This window comes from Gossypium hirsutum, chromosome A11 (genome assembly GCF_007990345.1).
Source record: "Gossypium hirsutum isolate 1008001.06 chromosome A11, Gossypium_hirsutum_v2.1, whole genome shotgun sequence".
Classification (NCBI taxonomy): domain Eukaryota; kingdom Viridiplantae; phylum Streptophyta; class Magnoliopsida; order Malvales; family Malvaceae; genus Gossypium; species Gossypium hirsutum.
The window spans coordinates 3,546,473-3,565,049 of record NC_053434.1 but is presented as its reverse complement, the minus strand read 5'-3'; the positions used below and the strand labels follow the sequence as shown (position 1 = coordinate 3,565,049).

General features: G+C 34.1%; 4 protein-coding genes across 4 annotated transcripts; 2 read left to right on the top strand and 2 right to left on the bottom strand.

Annotated features, from left to right (window-relative positions):
• The first annotated feature begins 246 nt into the window (after positions 1–246).
• Positions 247–3,227, top strand: LOC107924418 (nucleolar protein 56). The gene is made up of 8 exons (XM_016854862.2): positions 247–678; positions 1,014–1,228; positions 1,320–1,477; positions 1,576–1,763; positions 1,850–2,102; positions 2,297–2,445; positions 2,519–2,653; positions 2,782–3,227. Exons 1-8 carry the CDS (start codon positions 474–476, stop codon positions 3,084–3,086), a joined length of 1,608 nt encoding a protein of 535 aa, XP_016710351.1. The 5' UTR covers positions 247–473; the 3' UTR covers positions 3,087–3,227.
• Positions 3,228–4,402: 1,175 nt separating this feature from the next.
• Positions 4,403–7,769, top strand: LOC107924212 (4-coumarate--CoA ligase-like 9). Its single transcript, XM_016854556.2, has 6 exons — positions 4,403–5,557; positions 6,337–6,526; positions 6,735–6,880; positions 6,970–7,037; positions 7,215–7,317; positions 7,401–7,769. Exons 1-6 carry the CDS (start codon positions 4,532–4,534, stop codon positions 7,518–7,520), a joined length of 1,653 nt encoding a protein of 550 aa, XP_016710045.1. The 5' UTR covers positions 4,403–4,531; the 3' UTR covers positions 7,521–7,769.
• A 782-nt stretch (positions 7,770–8,551) lies between these two features.
• On the bottom strand, positions 8,552–11,514 carry LOC107924213 (lysine histidine transporter 2). The gene is made up of 7 exons (XM_016854557.2): positions 11,123–11,514; positions 10,072–10,455; positions 9,480–9,873; positions 9,288–9,393; positions 9,093–9,184; positions 8,916–8,984; positions 8,552–8,831 (listed from the first exon to the last, which is right to left on the bottom strand). The coding sequence occupies exons 1-7, from the start codon at positions 11,299–11,301 to the stop codon at positions 8,733–8,735; spliced, it is 1,323 nt and encodes a 440-aa protein (XP_016710046.1). The 5' UTR covers positions 11,302–11,514; the 3' UTR covers positions 8,552–8,732.
• A 1,563-nt stretch (positions 11,515–13,077) lies between these two features.
• LOC107924211 (uncharacterized) lies at positions 13,078–18,064 on the bottom strand. The gene is made up of 8 exons (XM_016854555.2): positions 17,056–18,064; positions 15,922–16,086; positions 15,628–15,726; positions 15,436–15,540; positions 15,219–15,338; positions 14,354–14,488; positions 13,944–14,234; positions 13,078–13,605 (listed from the first exon to the last, which is right to left on the bottom strand). The coding sequence occupies exons 1-8, from the start codon at positions 17,545–17,547 to the stop codon at positions 13,306–13,308; spliced, it is 1,707 nt and encodes a 568-aa protein (XP_016710044.1). The 5' UTR covers positions 17,548–18,064; the 3' UTR covers positions 13,078–13,305.
• Between the last annotated feature and the right edge of the window lie 513 nt (positions 18,065–18,577).

The window sequence follows — 18,577 nt, the reverse complement described above, 5'->3', positions numbered from 1 at the left end:
TTTCAAAATCGCATAATTTTTTAATTATCTAAAAAATATTAATATTCGACAAATAATCAACTTAACTTTTTGTTCTTTTCTTAAAATATTATTCGTAAATTTTTTGTCATATCATCACCTTGCAATAGAAACTCAAAGGTGAAACCCAAATGAAAACCCATAAAACAGTAAAGCCCAAACAATAAGTAAATTCTAATAAACAGCCCAAAATAAATATATAAATCCCTGACTTTGATGTTTAATCAAGGACTCCATTGAATGGAAAAACAAAAAATAAGGACTAATTCCAAGATTTTAAAGAATTGCAGGCAGCGGTATAAAAGCTTGAAAGCCTTAAACCCTAGTTCCATATCCTCCCTTAGTCCTCCATTTCCCAAACCCTAGTCACCACCGGACAATTCAAACCCACAGCAAAAACACACCCAGCTCTTTCTTCTCACTGTGGGGTGGGTTATTTTGAGCCTTTTTTTTCAATGGCTCTTTACTTGTTGTTCGAGTCATCTTCTGGGTACGCGTTGTTCCACGCTCAGGGGCTCGATGAAATCGGTCAGAATACTGAGGCCGTTAGGAACTCGGTGGCGGATCTAAATCGGTTCGGTAAAGTGGTCCAACTCACTGCTTTTCAGCCTTTTGAGTCCGCTATTGATGGTCTCAATCAATGCAATTCTGTTTCTGAAGGTATTGTATGATTTTACCCTTTTTTCCTAAATTCGTTTTGTTTTTCCTTGTTTTCATTAGTTATATTCTAATAATTTATTTTCTGGATATATAATAGCATCTTTTACTACTACTTTGTAAAGTTTTACTAGTTCTTTTATGTAAGTTATTGTGTTTACTCGGCAATGTTAGCTATATCTAATTAGCATAGGTTAATCTTGAAGTTTTATGCTTAAAAAGCTCTTCTAACTAATGACTGAAAGAAGAAATATTGATTCTGGATAATTCATTTGAACATGAGTGCTTACTGTTCAGTTGGGTTTACCTATTGCGTTATGTTTGGTTTCATTTGTCAGGGCTTATGACCGATGAGTTGAGGAGTTTTTTGGAGCTGAATCTCCCAAAAGTGAAGGAAGGCAAGAAGTCAAAGTTCAGCCTGGGTGTTGCAGAGCCTAAGCTTGGTTCCCACATCTCCGAGACAACAAAAATTCCATGTCAGAGTGGGGAGTTTGTGCTTGAGCTTCTTCGTGGTGTGCGGTTGCATTTTGATAAGTTTATCAAGGACCTAAAGGTTTGCGTATTTCTTTATGTTCTAACTATGCTAACGGCTACAAGTGTGTGTTTTCCTCATTTGGTTTCGTGTCTGTTCTTAAACTTGGTAGTCTGGGGACTTAGAGAAAGCTCAGCTCGGTCTGGCGCACAGTTACAGTAGAGCAAAGGTTAAGTTCAATGTCAACCGAGTTGACAATATGGTTATTCAAGCAATTTTCCTACTTGACACTCTTGACAAGGATATCAATTCCTTTTCCATGAGAGTGAGGTTTGTTTTCAATTAACCCTGAAACTGGTGTCTTTTTAGCTTAATCTGTGGCATGGATTTCATTTAACAGTCATCCTCATGTTGTTTACTTCCTGCAGGGAGTGGTACTCTTGGCATTTCCCCGAGTTGGTAAAGATTGTCAACGATAACTATCTCTATGCTAGGGTTGCTAAGCTTATTGAGGATAAGTCAAAGTTGTCTGAAGAACATGTACCCGCGTTAACTGAGATACTCGGGGATGAGGACAAAGCAAAAGAAGTCGTAGAAGCTGGCAAAGCATCAATGGGTAGATCTCTTGTATTTTATGTCACGATTTGATCTTATTTTTGTATACACTTATTTACTGGTTCTTTTTCTTTTCTCGTTTTGCAGGACAGGATTTGACCCCTGTTGATTTGATTAATGTTCAGTTATTTGCTCAGAGGGTAATGGATCTTGCTGAGTACAGAAAGAATCTTTATGATTATTTAGTGACTAAGATGAATGACATTGCACCAAATTTGGCATCATTGATCGGGGAAGTTGTTGGGGCCCGGTTGATCTCTCATGCTGGTAGTCTCACGAATTTGGCCAAGTGCCCCTCTTCCACTCTTCAGATTCTTGGAGCAGAGAAGGCTCTTTTCAGGTATTTTTACTTGTAAAATGTATCGAGACGCGGACCTCTTGCTAAAATTTAGGCCCTCTTTGAGTGGAAGCTTGATTTGTGTATTGCTCAAGATCTTGAGCACTAATCCAAGTGTATTATTGCATTTTTTATGTTGATTTTTTTCTCATCTGTGGTTTTATGGATTGATTTCACTCATTGTTTACTGGCTTCAGGGCACTGAAAACTCGCGGAAATACACCCAAGTATGGTCTAATTTTCCATTCCTCTTTCATTGGTCGAGCATCTTCGAAGAACAAGGGCCGAATGGCACGCTATCTTGCAAACAAGTGTTCCATTGCATCTCGTATAGATTGTTTTTCAGGTAATCGTGATTCTTCTTTCCCTGTACACTGTATGTTTTCACCTATAATATTTCATTCAACTCATGTTTTCAGAGAGGGGTTCCACTGTTTTTGGGGAGAAACTGCGGGAACAAGTGGAGGAACGACTTGAATTCTATGACAAAGGTGTTGCACCTCGTAAAAACATCGATGTAATGAAATCTGCAATTGAAAGTACTCAGAACAAAGGTACAAAAAGTTGTACGTCTTTTCTTTCATCGTTATTTGGTTTCACCTCGCGGCTGATGTTTGGATATTGTTATCGATTATTTTACCTAGTTTTTATAATTGTTTATCGATCCCTGTGTCTTATACAGATACTGAAATGGAAGAAGTAGAACCTGAAGAAGCTTCCGCAAAGAAAAGCAAGAAAAAGAAGTCAAAAACCGAAGATGCTCCAGCTGCTGCTACAAATGGAGATGCATCGGAGGATGGTAAATCGGAGAAGAAAAAGAAGAAAGAGAAACGAAAGAAGGAGCAAGAGGCGGATGAAGAAGATGGGAAAACAAATGGCGTAAACGAGCAGGATGGGACAGCTAAGAAAAAGAAAAAGAAGAGTAAAGATGAAGCAGCTACAAATGAAACTACAAAGAAGAAGAAGAAGAAGAAGAGCCAAGAGTGAAATTTAATCACTAATTGCTAAATTTCAGCAAATGAAAAAAAGCCTAATAGTGTTTCAAGTATTTTAGTTGTAGAAAATGGTTAGCTTCCTTTTCGGTTTAAACTTTGTTCTGGATTTTTGGAAATCTATTTTGTTGTGAAATTTGTTTTTTTTTTTTGGTATTTGAAAGTTATTTTTGAATGGGAAAGAGTTTAATTTGAGGTTAAATTTAATGAGTTGGTTAGTTTGAAGCTTAAGATAAAAATTGAGTCTTTTCAAGGGGTACAGCCAGCTATAATTGCTTTGAATTTTTAATATATCCTTTTTTTTTACTTTATAGATTTTTTTAACTACAATAATACCCATAGATGAAATTTATAATTATAAAAAATTTAAGGGTTCATGCATTAATGTTGTTGGAACTATAGTTGTATAATTCAGAGTTCAGACTACTCCAGAATTTCCACAAGGCCCACGTGACGTGAGCAATTCCAATTCCATTTGAGGGACAATTTTCAGTGAACAGTCAAATTACGTGGGTAATTTAAAAGTAAATATTAATGATGGCATCAGTCTAATACAAACTTTTTTAACAGGATTAAGATTTGGGGTAAAATTTTATATCTTGTGCTGGGGAAATTTTTTTATTTTTTTTTCTCGCTATGGTTTTTTTTTTCAACTGCTTTCGCGTTAGTTATTTGTATTAGGCACTATCGAGTGAAAGTACATGTAATTTTGCTTTAGATAATGGTGGTGTGGATAGTTTACTCAACTTTCTTTAAAAGCAGGGGTTAATGTTTTCAGGAAGTTAGGCTATTTGGAGATCAATGGTAAAGAGTTCATTTAGACTAAGTTGGGCAATGACGTGCCATTAGTGCAAAACAAAGGTTGCTTAGTAGGTAATGCTGCATTATGACTGAACTCCTTTTTTTTTTTCTTGCTTCTTCTTCTATCTTCTTCCTTTCTTTTACTTGTTAAATATATTTTTCTATATTTCCTATTTGTTAAAATTAGTTACATTAAAATTTAAAATTTTTATTTAAAATATGATTTAATATATTACATCATTAACTTTAATCAACGATTTAGTGATTAAAATATTATAACATATTAACATAAGTGATTAAAACATAACATTTCAAATAAAATAACTAAAATATAATATGAAGTAAACAAAAATAATTATTTTAATAATTTTATCGAATTTTATATATATTTATAAGTGCAAAATTTAACTTAATACATTTAATGTTTCTTACATAAAAGTCAAACATAGACTTCGAATTAAGTAGACCACCGAAAACAATAATAAGAAAAGTCCAAACTTTATGTACCTCAAATCAATCATTGTCTATATGTTTAATTTAATTAAATAAAGCTTCGCCAAAACCAAATTTGAGACGTAATTTAATTTAATTCCTAACGTTTTTGAATTACCGACCAGCTTCACTTCAATCTCCATTTCCATGGCGGAAAGAAATCCAAGCCGTTCAAACGCCGGATTCTGTTACGAAACGAGAATTTACAGTAGCTTAAGGCAGCCCGTCCCTCTCCCGCCAGCTGATCAACCTCTTTCCGTCGCGGAATATTGTCTCTCCATCTTCTCTTCCATTTCCACCAGCGGCGCCACCCCTTTCGCCGTCAATGCAACCACCGGCCAAACGCTGAGTTACTCTGAATTCGTTTCTCAGGTCCGTTCCCTTGCTTACTGTCTCAAAAAACGCTACTCTCTGTCCCAAAACGATGTCGCTTTCGTCCTCTCCCCTACTTCTCTTCATATCCCTGTGCTTTTCTGTGCTCTCATGTCGTTGGGAATCATCGTCTCTCCCGCTAACCCGCTTGGTTCCAACTCGGAAATCGCTCACCAGGTCCAGCTCAGTAAACCGGTTATTGCCTTTGCTACTTCACGAACCTCTCATAAAATTCCATCTCTCAAACACGGAACTATCCTCTTGGACTCGCCCGAGTTTCTATATTTCTTAACTCAGTCCAATATCGATGGTAACATCATTAAACGAATCAAGGTAAATCAGTCCGATTCGGCAGCCATTTTATATTCTTCCGGAACCACTGGGCGGGTAAAGGGTGTGATGATGTCTCACCGCAACTTAATCGCAATGATGGCGGGGATTCATCACTACAACACAATCGAAGCTGAAGGTAGCGACAATCCACCGCGATCGGTGACATTCTTCACCGTGCCACTGTTCCACGTATTCGGTTTCTTTATGCTGTTAGGGGCGGTTTTGTCGGCTGATACCGTAGTTTTGACGGAGAGGTTTGAATTTGCCGAGATGCTGAGAGCCATCGAGAAGTACAAGATTACTTTCATGCCGGTATCGCCGCCGCTTGTGCTGGCGTTTGTCAAATCGAATTTGACTAAAAAGTTCGACTTGAGCTCACTTCAAATGCTTGGCTGCGGTGGCGCGCCGCTTGGTCGGGAGGTAGCTCAGCTGTTCAACGAGAAGTTCCCCAATGTGTTATTGCTACAGGTATTTTATTTAATTTATTTATTGATGTTTACTAGAATAATTTAATTGAGAAATAATCATATTATAAAGTTTACTACAATAATTGATAGTTAATATAAATTTTAAAAATCTAAAATATTGAAAATGCCAACTTGCTAGTTTCTACTAACAACATAAAGAATTAATAAAATAATACTAGTATTAATTTATAAAAATTTAGGTTTTTAATGAAATTACATTTTATTTTTTCTACTAAAAAAATAAATAAATTAATTTCTTTAAATTAGATCGAAATGTAAATGATCTTTTTTGTTAAAAGTTTTATCAATTTTTACTGTAAGACATTGGCACGTTACATGTTATAGTTATTTCGTCAATTACGCTAGCTTTTAACGTTACAAATGAATGAATCTTTAACAAAAAAAATTAATTTACTTTTTGATCTAAATATAATAACTAATTTATCTCCAAATATAATTTTAATTTTAATATAGTAATCTTCATAATACTTTTAATGCCTTTTATACGGGGCTCAAGGTATATTAAGCATATTTAAATGGGTTTTTCTTTAATTGGAAAAGAACATAACGAGTTCAAAAGATATCTAACTTGTTTTCTTGTACGAAATAAACATAACTTCATTAGGGAAGAAAACATTAAGACATCAAATGGTGAAATCAAGTTCGATAACTAGTGTTCGAGTAAAGGGAAAATAAAAATCTCTCAGAAGATGTCAAGTTGGTACTTTCTTAGGGAGAAATTTAACCTAATGTTTTGGGTTGGTATTCATTTTTATTAAGGGATATGGGCTGACTGAGACTGGAGGAGGAGCAACTAATGTGTTAGGGCCTGAGGAGGCTGCTCGGTATGGGACTGTCGGCCGCCTTGCCGAAAATATGGAAGCCAAGATTGTTGATCCTGAAACTGGAGAGTCGCTGCCACCCGGGCAGAGAGGGGAACTATGGTTGCGGGGCCCAACAGTAATGAAGGGTACATACTCTTTTTGCCTTTTACTGTTTCGTGTCTAAATGAGTAAAATGCTGTTGCAAGACAGATGGGTTGAATAAAGAAAAAAAAAAAAGAAAAGGTTCTCATTCTGTAAAACTAAAAATATGGGAGGACTGCATAATATCATATAAAATTTTTTTCTTTTATATTTCACAAAGTTGAAGCTCTTATATGATTGTGTCAAATTCAGGTTATCTAGGTGATGAGAAGGCAACAGCGGAAACCTTGGATTCAGAAGGGTGGTTAAAAACTGGTGATATTTGCTATTTTGACACAGAGGGGTTCCTTTACATTGTAGATAGATTGAAGGAATTGATCAAATACAAGGCATATCAGGTGATATTGAGTTGTTGGCAGTGTTCACTTAGTATAAATATATATTTTGGGGACAGAAATAATCTCATTGTATACAAACCAAATGACAGGTACCTCCAGCTGAATTGGAGCATTTACTTCATTCCCATCCTGAAATTGCTGATGCAGCTGTGATTCCGTATGTCTTTTGTTTCTCCTTTTTTTTTTCTCCGTTAAATGGTATATGGGCTGAATATTGTACTTTTTGCTTTGACATTTTTCTGAGTGAAAACATAAGAGAGGACATCTCACAGGGGAACATATATTGGAAAGAATGGCGGTTTCCTATAATATTCTCATGAAAATTTGTTATCAGGTATCCCGACGAAGAAGCAGGGCAGATTCCAATGGCTTATATAGTGAGAAACCCTGGAAGTAGCCTCACTGCGGCTCAAACCATGGATTTTATTGCAAAACAGGTATCCTTCTAATTGTTACTTACATGTTTCTTAGCGATATGCAATTTAAATTTCTGATGCTGAATCGGTTTTTCTTCTTGCAGGTTGCACCGTACAAGAAGATTCGTCGTGTTGCATTTATCGATTCCATTCCGAAAAATCCAGCAGGAAAGATCTTGAGGAGGGAGCTGGTTAATCATACTGGTGGTTTGTCTAGATTGTAAACCAGATGTTGGAACGATACGGTCGTGGATTTTGGCAGAGGAATACCTGCAGTGAAAACATGGTAACTTTCCAGGTATGTCCGCTTAAATTACAGTTCACGTTCTATTGAAACATGACATCTTTTTCCCACTTTTTATACAATGGCTGCTCGTGTATGCGTGTTGTATCTCGTGTATTTTTTAGGACATATTGCAAATTTTGAAGTTACAACTATAATTATAAATCTTGATAATATGAGATTTTGATTATGTAATTATGTTTCCCATTGTAATTCTATTTAAAAAGAATTAAGACCCCAAGTTCGTATAAGATCTAGCCGGCTGAGTCATTCTATTGTTATATATATATATATTGTAATCAAATTTAAATTAAAAAAAATCATTATTCAATTTTAATTCCAGATGCAGATGGGACCATATTGAATTTCAAAACCTCAATGTCAGGACCAAAGCGAAAAATAGGTTACTTTAGGTGAGCTTTGAGTTCCTTTGCCTTGGCAGTTTGGTAGGTCAGTTTCAAAGCCTCCAAAACCCAAACACGGAAGCTTTTCATTTTCAAATTTCAACCATTAAAATGGTCTCTAGATTCGACTAAACTAGCAGTACATGAATATGATAAAAAAAAAACATGATTAAATTTATTTTAATTAAATTGATAACGGGTGAAAATATACAAATACAGCATAAATAAATACAAGAATGATCAAAATTGCTTCCCAACCAACTAGTTGATAAAAATGGAATAAAAAAGATTGAATTCAGTCTGAATTATCAATAAGATTTTTATTTAAGTTTTTAATTAAATTAGTATTACAAATTTATCATTTTTGAAATGATTAAAAACTTCTTTTATTACAAAGTTCATTATCCCATAAAATTATCTCTAGCAACCTTAAATTTTAGTAGAATTTTAGTAAAATTGTTAAACTATTATTTTAAACACCTGTAAAGCCTCAAACATAATCAAAACTTTGATAGAGAACATAATATATATTTTGGTACACAATAAAATATAATAAATAAACACAATATAAAAAGAAAACCAGTTTTATTTATGCATAAAAAATTCCTAAACAAAGGTCTGTAGCAATAATATTAAAAAAAGAAAAAAAAGAAAAAAAAAAGAAAGGGAAGGGTTTGAATGTAAAAAGAAAAACCCAACGACCAAACAAACATAATCTAAGAGTACAATATGAAGGTAACAAACATAATCTAAGAGAAAAATTTGAAGGTCTGCGATGAATGAATGAGAGAAATCATTCCTCCTATTGGTCCCAAAATCGTCAAAATCACCCCAATACCAATGCAAATCTGCAAATATATATATATGTAAATATTGTTTCGAAAATATTGGTTAAATAATATAAAAAAATAAAAAATACACAATCCACATACATAGTTTGCGAACCATGACAAGCTGAATCTCTTTGGTTTATAGATAATAAGCCATATGATGCAAGGGATCTGCATCAATAAATAAAATACTAAAATAAATACATGATATAAAAGAAATAATTTAATATATATAAAATACCATATTGACACTAAAAAAAAATACAAATCGTGGCTTACGTAGTAAGATGTTGGGGCAAAAGAAAATCCACCAAGGAAACTTAGTAACCCACCAAAGAAAGGTAACGTTATTGCTACGAGCATTGTAAATACTGCATTAAAATAACTCAAATTTCAACATATATTTTCGGATAATATTTTTTGTATTCTTGATTACAAAATTGGGTGTAAATAAAATAGTTTTGAAGTACTTACAAACGTAAGAAGTTCTTGTAATGGTCCGAAGCATCAAACTTGGCTTGAAATGCATTTGTTTCACCAGAAATGATTCCATCATGTCAAAAACTGGCATCGCAAAGACCTATGAAATTCATCAACGAATAAGACAATTATTTTGTGAATTAAGGTATAAAATAATGTTTTACTGGACAGGTGAAAGGGCTTTACTTGGTAACTTCCAATGACATGAACGAGAACGAATGCATTGGCTGCTACAATGAGGTAAGCCGGTTTTTCTAGCGAAACTAGGACGTTGTCCTCGACTTGGTTTCCAAACACCAAGTAACCGCAAAAGGCAACCGGAAAATAACATGCTGCGACAACGAGATAAGCTATAACTACCCCTTTCCACATTGGTCCTTTGGATGGCTTTCCGGGTGTCGATGGGATCGTTGCTTGTATCTCCAACACCACATTATGACCGGCAAAAGCAAAAGCTACATCTCCCAATCCACTGAAGAAATCAAACAGTTGGGCCTTTGGTGTAGCACTCCTCGGACCATAACTCACGGTTGGCTGAACCCCTTTTCGAACTGAAGCTACCCAAGCAATGGTTGAATAGCTGGTTTATGCAAACAAAAATGGTTAGCTTATGAATATGAATGGTAGAAAGTTCCTAGTAGAAGATAATATGATAATCCAAAGTACATAAACTTCTAAGAAATCAAACACGCAACCACAGGGCCTCAGTGCTAGATTGCCAGTTAGTGCCGATGAACGAAGGCCGACTGATAACATATAATGTTGCAGAATCATATACCTTAGAGACATCAAAGCAGCAAAAAAGGAGATGGCAGTGATGGAATTGAAACTGGGGAGATGGGAGAGGAAAATGTGAAGCGCTCCGAACGCCACGTAAAACCATGTTGATCGAATCTCTTTGCCATCAGGGTACAACGTGTTGTAAATCTTCTTTATCGATGTCCCCCCGGTAACAACATAAACGATGTCAACACCGACTTCACACATCAGTTGCAAGGGCACCACAACCCAAAGCCCAAGCTTTTCTCCGAACGCATGCTGGCCCAACTCATGATACCGGTCAAAACGCTTTCCAGGAACCATCTCATGCATCTCAACCATTTGCCATAGTGTATATAAAGTGATAACCCATGACAATACCATTATAGCAACTCCAGGTCCCCTGTATATTGAAATTTTTCCAAGTAAATTAGAGCTAACATCATTATACCAAATATACATACATACATACATACATACATACATATATAAACATTTGACTCATTCCAGCATTCTACATGCATATAACATTGGATGTCGGATGTCAAAGATATACGTATCATTAATCGTAACTTAATGAATATACGTACTATGAACTAATTCAAGCATTACATGTGTATGTCTCAATGGAATAATCATATCTTAAAACACTAAAAAGGCACAAACATATGAATTATTATTACTACACACTAAGTTACTTACCTGTACATATCCGGATTTCAGTCCGGCATAGGGCATTACAACTCTGTATCAACATGTATCAAATATAGTTATGGAAAATAAAATACTATATAAGATTGAATAAAATAAATCAGCTAACATAAACCCCAACCCCAAGATATGTTTTTCCAATCTTGAATAATTTCAATAACAATTCTCAGGAACTACCATTTAAGTTCAGATTATCATACTTTCATATCGAAAATAAATCAATTTCAACTTTAAATTATCATACTTGTATATAAAAAATTCGAATAACATGAATTTAATCTATTTTTCTTCAATTTTAAACGATTTCTTTAATTGTTTTGGAGGAAACAATGAAGAAAAGAGAAGAATTGGAGACGAACCATCCAAGTAAAGAACAAGCATAAGGGAGACCCAAAACACCAGCTCCAACCATGGCGGTGACATTGTGAAAAGCAGAGTACCACCATTTAGCGTTTCTGGATTTAGTAATGGGAAGCCAATCGTTCAAAAAATCATCATTTGATGGTGCTGAATCACGCTTCTCAGGTTGAATCTCCATCTCTTTTTTAACTTGGGTTTGGTTTCTGATCTTTTTTTGATACTGATTTCACTGACTTCCACTGACCTATGACTGATTTTGAGTTGAAAACAATCCTCTGATTTTTCACTAAATAAAGCAAACCAAAGATAATTGGGAAGAGCAAAGTGGGGAAGATAATGTATTTATAGAGGGATACTTAGCATTTACGAAATTCAAAGTTGAGTATGATTCTCATAACCGAAAATCTCTGAAAGTTTGTTTCCTATTGTAACTAAAGTTGTTTCAAACTTATCATCTACAAAAATATAATAAAATTTGCAAACTTGATTAACAATTCCTCCACGACTATGTTAACATGTATTGTAGTTTACTATTAAAAAATCCAATTGAATTGTATTTGAATTGTGATTTCTATTTTTCGTTTTTGATTGAATTATTGTTTGTTAATTAATTTTAATTTATAAATAATTTTAAATTTACTCCAAGTTTGATAGTAGCGGTGTCCATGGACCGTGTCCAACCAAAATTTTAGATCCATTTGTTAGACTTGACCCGGCCCGAAAAATGAGCCTAAAATTTTGTCCAACTCTAGCCCAGATAAAGATGCTACAATTTAGGCTCAGCCTCCCAGTATTAATTTTTTTATTTATATTTTTAAAAATACTTCCCAACCATAAATTAAAAAAAAAACTAAAATAGGTGTAACTTAACAAACAAATGTCTCTAAAATTGTAACAAAATTAACAATAAAATAAGAGTTATATAATATCAAAAAATAACAACAAAATAGTGAAATGTTAGCAAAATAGTAAAAAGAACAAGAAGAAAATAGTAACAAAACAGTAAAAAAATTTGTTGTTTTTTTTTTGGTTGCATATTCAGGCCAAGCTCGAGTAAAAAAAAGCATTACCCGAAGTTCGACCCATTTTCTAAACGGATATTATTTTTTACCGAAACTCATTTTTCAAACCTATATTTTTACTCAAACCCTCCCACTTTTCGAGTGGCCCGACTCATAAACAGGTCCATTTGATTGTGAGTAATCAAAATAAAAACTCATCAGGTTAGTTTTAATTCGAAATTCTGAATTTATTTTTTAATTAAATTTTCTTGAAATTCAGTCATGAATCTTAATTAAAATTAAATTAATTTTGACGAAGTAGATTTTTTCTGAGACACATTATCAAATATTCGACTACACATTTATCAAGTATTCAATTAGAAATATTGTTTTTCAATTTTAAAAATTAAATTTATTTTTAGAATGTATTTATATGTTAGTTATTAATATTTAATTTAATAATAGTGGTAGTAACCTTGACTAAGTATATTATTCAATGAGGAAAATAATAAGGAAGAATATATATAATCAGACAAACGTAAGTAAATTATATCTTCAATGGATAACAGCTTTTAAAACAAACTTGATTTGTGAATATATTACTTAATTAGACAATTACATATTTAATCAAAATCTGATTGACAATAAATGATATAATCTCTATTTTATCCTGATTTTAAAAATAATAATAGGGATAGAATATTTTTGTAAATAAAGGTACGAAGTAGATTATTCCAAAAAAAATACGCTTTGAAATAATTCTAACTATAAGCTACGTGGCATGATTTTAGATAGAAGTGTAACTAATATCATTTCAAACACATGTCCCTTATTATTAGCAATAATATTAATATCAAATAATAAATTATAAATAATAAATAAATATAATTAAGTCATATTTGTTTTCTTTATTATATAATTATATAATTATAATTTATATTATCAAATATATATAAATAAATATTATTACGTGTATAAACTTCAAGAAAAATCACTATCAACAAAATACATCTAACAAATTATATTTTTTCTGTGATTACAAAAATATAATTACTATTTTAATAATTACACTTTCTTTCTATTATTCGAGCGCACAGCAATCGAGACTGAAAATTTAATTGACTGTAGTCTGTACAGGATAATTACTATGGTTTATATAAATATAAAAGGAGGATTTGTAGCTAAAACATAATATGGTTACAAAGAAGAAGACCACCCGAACTAATTCTACGTCTTTGGCACCAAATTTCATGCAAAAATGCCTCGTTGCCTTTGGTGTTTAGATAGTCACTCACATCGAACTGCGACGTTTTGGCTCCAATTGAAGAGGATTGGGTCTGGTTATGGTACCTTCCTTGTTCTCCAAATTTAGTTCCTCTATCTTCTCCAATACTTACTGAAGGGCAATCGCTAAATGCTGGGCTCCAACTCCCATTGCTGCTCCTAAATTGGTTGCTCAGATCTTGAATACTGGGTGCTTCCTATTATTTACATTTAAAAAGAAAAAAGACAGACAACGAGTCAAGATGATTTACATAACCAACAAAAGTTTGCCTTCGTTGTTAATATGTGATTTTTAATTTTTCTTTAAAGCTATGTATTACGAAACTTCGAAACCAAGCAACATAGATAAAAACAACATGCAAAAGTTGCTAAGTAATAGTTAGTAAATGTTACAATTAGACTTGCATGAGAATCAGAATTTCCATCCTAAACTGAAACTATGACGGAACTTCAATATAGAACCTAGACCTGAAGCAAGGCGACCCAAATGTTGACATATCTAATGGCAATTAGCATATGTGCATGTCAAGATTACCTGAGAAAGATCGGGTTTATTCTCAAACAATGATGGAGAAGCATCATTAGAAGTCTCCCACTGTAACCAAGGAAGCATTACACCATCCATTTCGACAGGGACGGATTTAAACACTGCTGGACTCTGGAAATTTGGTGTCTTTGTTATCCCCCATATACTTGAATTAGTATCACTCCTGTCCCCATCTAATGATGAAATATCTGTGTCTTCAACATTTGAAATGAAATCTTCAATATACCTTTCGGCCTCCTTGGTTAATTGCTTCGACATTGTATTTTGATCATGGCTCTTCTGCAGGAAATAATTAGTATATTGATGAAACGATCAAAAGAACTATCAATCCCCTTTTTTAGATCAAAGAACATCAGAATATAATGCATTGTTGCAGGGAGTGTGAGGGGCAGTTGTACCTTTCTAGCTCGAAATGATTTCTCTACAATGGAGTTCTTTGGTTCGGAAAGCAATTCTTTGACAATTTTAGAGAGCTCTCTGCCATGTTTCTCCAACAGAATCTCCGCTGATAAATCTTGTCTACGCTTCTCTGTCTGTCAATTCAAAAATAATAATAAAATCAATTATCTATGTACTCCAGATTGAGGGACAGAGCCTCAATTAAGGAAATAAAATGCATCCAAGGTTAAAAGTAATAGTTAATTTAGGGTAACTATTGCCTGCTAATGAAGAATACATAAAAAACCATGTTAGTATGCATCAAAAGTACTACAGAACATTATGATTTCTTCGTCAAAAGCACTGCATTGCAACCTTATTTTTGGTTATAAAGTAAAAATCTGGCAGAGACATCAGTTTGGCTGGGGTAATCATGAACCTACAAGATTAAGACCTAGTTTAGGAATGCTTTTCAAAAGTGCTTTTTGGGGAAAAAAGCACTTTTGGGGAGAAGCTAAAATTTTCAGCTTCCGAAAAAAGTGCTTTTGGGCCAATTTTTGGCTTGGGAGAAGCACTTTTTCTCTCAAAAAGCAGCTTGTTTAGGGATGCTTTTTATCCCAAAAGTGCTTCTTAGAAACAATACTAAACAGACCCTTAAGTCTCTGAGTGGAACTAATACATCTCCAACAACATGAATGTATTCTACTAAGTGCACTGCCTAACTAGTTTAAGACTCAAGAAGCCACACGCAGGTGCAACTAGCAACCCTGCTGTACACATAGGAAAAAAAAAAAGGATTTTAAGTATTTATTACTTAATTAAAACACCCTTTCCTAGGTATGTCATATAAATAACCATACATCACATATCTGGTAAATATTGCACCTTTTCCAATTTTGTTATGCACTTCCTTCTAATTGTAGACACAGCTTGAAGAAAATCAGAATTGTCAAGATGCAAACTTCCATCACTTGCTATGTTGGACATTTTTGTTTTCACCATTGCCTGCATAAACCATGAGGCCATCCAACAAGTTTAGCAGATAAAAGCAATGCAGCAAATTCAGCTTAGGGAAAAAACAGGAGATCGAAGAATTACAAACTTGTTCAAGTTGTGTCTTGATCTCTTCAACGGCATGTCTAAGCTCTTTCCGCATTGCAGCGTACAACCCACCATTCACATTATCACCAGTGGGGTGTGCCTCTCCCTAACAGGTAGGAAATACAAGAGTCAGAGCAAACATCTTCCTAGTTGTAGTTATAAAAATCATGATTTTCTAAAATAGGTATCCAACCTTTTTCTGTGCATAAACCGCTCGTATTATCCTCTCCATCCCACTTTTATTAGAAAGAGCATCCCCCCTATCATCATCAGTTATAGCAGAAGTGTGGTTCTGATTCCATAGACATAAATTTCATTAAGCTTATGAAACAAATTTGACTAGAATGAGTTTCCAAAGATGCTAACAGATCCAAGTACAGTGATTAACCCTACCACTAAACAGCATCCTTAGATAAAATACCACTTAACTACTTGGTGAAAAATAAAAGTTAGAACAACCTGTTTCCAGGTAAAAGACAAAGCTTACTGAGTAACCGTCATGATATTTTAAGTCCTTTTGGCTAAGAGAGCTTCTCAGTCCTTGTCTATTTGAAGCTGTTGGTTTATGAGTCGAGGATATCTGATAGTTTTCACCAATGGAACTTCTCATACTAGCGCGGTTGCTTGAGTTCTGAGGATGATCTAGATCACTCTGCCATTTTTAGGAAGAAGAAATGCATAAAATTAGCATATTATTGTTCCCAGTACAATTGGAAAAACCACCGTGCTTATTTAAAGCAAACCACACTATTCAACTTGACCAAGTCCGGTACGTTACTGTCTACAATCAATGATACTTCATCCTTAATATAGGTGAAAGAAAATTATTTGACTAATTTTGGGAAAGTTCAGAAATCCTCATTTACTTTCTTCAAATGCAATGCAGAACTACGTAAGCTGATCGAACTTCGAAGATTATACACTTAACTAGGGGGGAATATTTGTCATCTAAATCATGGAAATTCTCAAAAGAAACAACAAAGAAGGAACTTGTCTAGATTCAGGACATAAACTTAGCAACACACTTGAAATACTTGAAAAGGAGGTAATAAGTCCCTACTTAATAATCTGACTTTTATTCTCATTTTGGCTGGTGCATTTTAAGTTTTAAACTTCAACCACGGAATGTCATTAAGGAGATGTTACAAGTGCATCCTTCATTTACTTTCTTCAGATGCAATGCAAAACTACTAAGGTTGAGCAAAGATCATCAACTGTTTAAGTAGAGAAAATATTTGTCATCAAAATAATGGAAATCCTCAAAAGAATGCAATGAATGAACTTAATCTAGATTCGGACGGTAAACTTTAACAATGGCGCTTGCAACTTGAATCATGGAATGTCATTAAGGAGAGATGTTAAAAGCGCATGCCCCGGGGTGATAAAAGTTTAGTTGGCTTGTCCACGTAAATTGATTTTTGCGTCAAAAGTCACCCACAGAACAAGCAAACAGATAGCGAAGTTCAATCTCTGGATAATGTATCATTAGAACATCCGATTTAGACAATTATAATAGACCGTTAAGCCTAATACAGCTAAACATTCTAATATGGCAACGAATTCTTCTAAATAATGAGCACAGAGAATCGACCAAAAGAAATACTAATGGCGAGAATAGTACCTCAGAATCACTAATTTGATATCGAGCAACCGAGACCGATCTCCTTCTCCTGGAGTTAGCAGTGTCCGAAGTTAACCTTCCTCCACTACCACTATTTACAGAACTGCCACTGGTTCCTCGCCTGGACACCGATCGTCCTCTTCTCTGAACCACATTCTCTATTACTCCTCCTTCGCCATTACGGGGGCTGACGTTAGCATTCCACGAAGCCGACCGTCCTCTGAGGGAGGAGTCAAAGAGCTCAATGGCGAGATCGTCGAGACTAATCTCCGGTAACCCCGATCCCCTGGCGGTATTGACGGTTCTCCCTCTGGTCTTTGGAGCTGGAGTAGTCTCGTCGTCGTCGTCGTCGTCGTCGTCAGCAAGACGGCGCGAAAATCTGCTGAGACTCCTAGCGCGGCGGTGAACGGAAGCGCGGTTGGAAGAAGATACATCGGCTGAGTCACCGAGTGAAGATCTCTTGGAAGTCGATTTGAAAGCAGAAGTTGCCATTGAAAGAACAACAAACAGAGAGCAGAAACAACGAAATTGAAATGAACAATGTAGAAAATTGTTGGAATATGGAATTTATAGGGGATTTAAAGAGGGTATCATTTTGAGACATTTAATTCCGAATCACGAAATCAAAAGAACGTACCCTAAAAAGGGGGAAAAAAACCAGTAAGAAGAAAAGAGATAGAGAAAGTACAACTCAACAATGACGAAGGTAGCTAACGCAGTGAAAACAGGAAGTAACAATTCTTTGCAAAAAAAAAAAAAATTGGCGGAGAGGTCGAAATTAAAGGGGAAATTCAAAATATGGAACTGTTTTAACTGATACCGGGTTCAAATTTTGGTCCCCTTCAAAGCTAATATTTTAAAAAAATTAAATTACTTTTTAAAACATTTACAAGTATGTAAATACAATTAGTTCAATTCAAAATAATCTAAAATATTCGTCCAAATAATAATAATCTAAATTAAAACCTACTTAATACTGAAACTAATGACTCGCAATCACGCACCACTGTAATATTTATTACAAAATAATAATTCTTGGAAATCTAAAGAATTTATACAAAAATGAATCAAAGTTTTTTTCCTGCGCTTTTCCTATTCATTCGCGGCTTTCCTGTCATTTCAGTAGTTAAATATCTCATCAGTCCCTGTAATTTTCATAAATTTAAATTTTAATCAATATACTTTTTAGTTTTAGGAGTGATTTAATTATTAATATTAAATTTATTGCATATAATAATAAAATTAAATTTAATAAAATAATTTTAATAATACTAATTATTAGATTTAAATTTTAAAACAACTAAATCTCATACCACATTTTAAGTTTTTTAAAATCTCTGTTTTTTTTTACTTTCTTTTATAATAATTATCACCGAACAAAGACAGACACTTAAATTTGCATTAATCATAACCAGCCAATCCAAGCTTCATTCAAACAAATAGAAAATATAAAATTTTTTGAGTCATAATTTCACATATTCCACTCTCATGATATACAAACATCGATCTCCCCTTTCTACTA